This window comes from Sprattus sprattus (assembly GCF_963457725.1).
Source record: "Sprattus sprattus genome assembly, chromosome: 20".
Classification (NCBI taxonomy): Eukaryota; Metazoa; Chordata; class Actinopteri; order Clupeiformes; family Clupeidae; genus Sprattus; species Sprattus sprattus.
Window position 1 is genome coordinate 23,527,390 of NC_137918.1, and position 3,973 is coordinate 23,531,362.

Below are 3,973 nucleotides of genomic sequence, written 5' to 3' on the forward strand. Positions count from 1 at the left end.
GGAATACAGGCTGACACCTGGTCCATATCAGCCTCAGGTTTGGGGAATACAGCCTGACACCTGGTCCATATCAGCATTACTAATGACAAGCGCGCGCACACACACACACACACACACACACACACACACACACACAGTGGACTATTCAGGAAGGTATTGTCCTTTTGGGGCCCGCATAGACATCCCAGTGAAAAAACAGGATGGAGTCCAGATCGAGTGTTTTGTTGTTACACGGATTCCCAGACTGGTTGGATCCAAACCGCTGCCTACTGAAATGCCCCGAGGAATCAGGTGACATGTGTTTGATTGTTTGGCTCGTGCTCTGATGCTTGGAGCGAAAAGCACTCTTGTTTCAGGAGGGTTTGAGTGCCCCTGCTGATAAACTCTCAACAGTCTGCTTTTCCTCACTAGACGGACTAGATCTTTGCCAAGATAAAGCCTCACAACATGTGTTACATAACATGGTGAGTCTCGCACCAAAATGCTGAAGCAAACCAAGTCACTTTGCCCAGAAATGTTCATTCCTTGAACTGGGACGCATCACTTATGGAACACGATAGATTCTGAATTAATCTTCTGAACTTACTTTCCTTTCAAAATGCAATTTGTTTAAAAAAATTAATGTTACGGATTGCGGGTGTTGTGTTGAACTCAATCGCACGACTCAGACAACAGGAGTATGATGGAGAATAAACTTTCACTTATCCAGGGTCGGTACACAGTAAGGCAGTCCAAAAAGCAGGCAAACAAATCCAAATGGGCAAAGGCAAAAGAGAAGTAAAATACAGTCCAGGGTCGGCAACACGAGGAACTTAATTAATTAATGTGATCAAGGAGGAACACAGAGAAACAAACACGTAACAATAATGACGAGAGTGCAACGAAACACAAGAATACATGGACTATGTATACACACACACACAACAGATAACGAGGGACAGGTGAGAACAATCAAGGTGGAGCAGACAATGAGACACAGGTGGACTAAACAAGAGGAATTAACAGGACACAGGAGAAACCAATTAGACAAACAAACCGGGTGATGATTGGGAACAGGTGAGGGGTGGAGACACAGAGAACAACAAGAGGGCACATGGCATACACAAACAAACACAAGAAAGCACATGGCGGGTACAAGGAAGCACAATGACTAGACAAGGAACAAAGAACACATGACAACACAAGGGAGACAAACTAATAACCAAAACAAGGACAGAGCAGAGACCTTACAGTTAAATGTTATCATAATCATAATATGTGAATTTGTGTTTCTGTGTTGATATCTTCTCTCAGGTTCAAAAGACGCCGAGATGAATGCTTCCTGGCTGGATGTGGAGTCAAACACCTCTGTAACGGACGTCTTAGAGTCCTGCGCCATCTTGAGAAACCCCGGCGCACGTATCGCCCTCTACACCTTCTTCTTAGCCGGCATCGTCTGCACAGTGGTGGGGAACTTCCTGGTGGTCCTAGCCATAGCGTATTTCAAGCAGCTCCAGTCTCCCACCAACTGCTTCGTGCTGTCACTGGCGGTGGCGGACTTCCTGGTTGGGCTGGTGGTGATGCCCTACAGCATGGTGCGGACGGTGGAGGGCTGTTGGCACTTCAGCGCCACCTTCTGCCAGCTGCACTCCAGCCTGGACGTCATGCTGTGCACGGCCTCCATCTTCCACCTGAGCTGCATCGCCTTCGACCGCTACTACGCCGTCTGCAACCCGCTGGTCTACTCCTTCAAGATGTCCCGCGCCCGCGTGGCGCTGCTCATCGTGGTGTGCTGGGCCGTCCCGCTGCTCATCTCCTTCGGACCCATCCTCCTGGGCCTCCACAAGGCCGCGGTGGCCATCCCGCTGCCTGAGAACATGTGCGTCTTCCTGGTGAACCGCGTCTACGCCGTCATGGCCTCCATGGTGGCGTTCTACCTCCCCATGGCCATCATGCTGGTGGCCTACTGGAAGATCTACAAGGCGGCCAAGCGCCAGGCCATGCAGATCAGCGCCATGGAGTCCCAGATGGCTGCGGGCGTGGGCAGAGACTCCAGCAAGAAGCAGCGCCACCGCAACTCCTTGAGGAGGGAGAGGAAGGCGGCAAAGACTCTGGGCATCATCATGGGTGTCTTCCTGCTCTTCTGGGTGCCCTTCTTCACCGTCAACATCGTGGACCCGTTCATAGACTACAGCACCGCAGGAGTGGTGTGGGACGTGTTCCTGTGGCTGGGCTACGTCAACTCCTCCCTGAACCCGTTCCTCTACGGGCTCTTCAACAGGTCGTTCCGGAGGGCCTTCTTCATGATCATGGGCTGCAGGATCTGCCTGCCCGGCTCCAATCCCTGTATGGATCTCTCCCATTCCAAAAGAGACGGGAATGACAATTAGCAGATGCAGCCAACTATCAGGGCAGCGTGGTTATTCAGTTTTTATGGAGGATGTGTTCTTGCTGGTCTTGCCAGTCTTGGTTACTTAGTCAGTTGTAACTGACTTACAGTTGTAATCAAAGAATGGTAAAGATTTAGGTTTTAAGGTCATGAATAGCTTTTCTCTTCAGACACAGAGGCAGTGTCCTGTGCAAATGGATTTACTTTACAACTGTAACAAGCTATGTAATAATCAGAAATCTGTTGCTAAGAACAACTGTGGTTATGAAAATAAGCTGTCTCCCCAAGCCTTCAAATAGTCTGGTTTGAATCAGTGCAAGAAACTGAGTGTGTGTAAATATTATAATTTGATGGTGCATTTCATGTCTAAATGTAAATTCTTTCTTGCTACATGGTTTTCTTTCCATTCATGAAGTCTTAAAAAAACTGCAATGGTTTCTGACTGTTTATTATCGGCTTCATCATAGAATTTCATCTCTCCATTGGAGGCAGAAATATAAACCTTAACACTGCAAATAGCAACACAGGACCAAGAGTGACCGCATCATCAAGTGATCACCTGTGCTCATGGGACAACAGAGGACTGGACTTCTGACCATACAATCATGAAGAGTTGAAGTTTTAACATGATATTAAGTATGTCTTGTGCACTTTATATTTTTTTCTGTTTTCACCAACCAACACATTTGTTTGCTTTGTTTTATCAGGATTATGTGTCAGCCTCCATTTTGGTGAGAGGAGGAGAAGATAATGACCAGGTGGAATGACTAGACACTGATTGTAAAGGTGGAATGACTAGACACTGATTGTACAGAAATGTAACTTGACATTTCCCCAGTGTCATTTTCATGTCCTTGTGTAAGAACATGTGCTATGGGCTGTCCATAAATACTTATTTAAGTAAAAAATTGTATGTAGGCCTACACTGACATATTCCTTTTGCAGTATATATTTTGTGCAGGTGATGCTAATATGAAATGAATACTATGTAATCTACTTTTGTGAAGGCTTTGTGTTGAAGGTGGTTGTGAAATTATACATATGTTTTCGGACATATTGCTGAACAAAGGAGTGTACTCTTATTTCATATTTCATGAATGTAATCTTTAATCTTGTTTAGGACATGAACTACAAGGTTTAGCACTTGATTTGAGACCTCATCATCAGGACTTGAGAATTACTTGTTACTTACCAAACAATGACTTTGTTCCACCTATATTATTGGTTTTGCTTAGCAGTGGGCATGTCAGTAATATAATCCCCCCCAATGAACAAGTTTGAATAAAAGCAGTCTCAGTGTATAGCTAACAAACTACCTTTAAATAAATGTCTTCAGGAGAACCATATGTTGTGCTCAATAACCAAGTGTCAACAAAAAATTACAAAAACAAAAAATGTAAAACATCAACTTTTAATTGCATTTGTCCCTATACAGGCAAAATTAGTTGAAATATTGATCAAAGTGCTGACATGTGTAAGGTTGTGTGTATACCCAGCCTCAGGACACATAACACTCCATGTGATCACATGAAAGCCCTGCTGTGAACATGGTCCAGAGGTGCCTCCCATTCCACGCTCCGCCGGGCAGCTTTCTCCTGTGTGCGT

The 3,973-nt window shown here is 45.5% G+C and overlaps 1 protein-coding gene across 1 annotated transcript in view; it reads left to right on the forward strand.

Moving 5' to 3' along the window:
- Positions 1-2,369, forward strand: part of LOC308381668 (5-hydroxytryptamine receptor 4) — a gene marked incomplete at both ends in the record, with an annotated part of 5,438 nt that extends 3,069 nt beyond the window's left edge. Inside the window, one exon of the mRNA XM_080859255.1 lies at positions 1,294-2,369. Within this exon, the coding sequence (XP_080715381.1) occupies positions 1,294-2,369 (1,076 nt within the window). The remainder of the gene's footprint in view (positions 1-1,293) is intronic.
- Between the last annotated feature and the right edge of the window lie 1,604 nt (positions 2,370-3,973).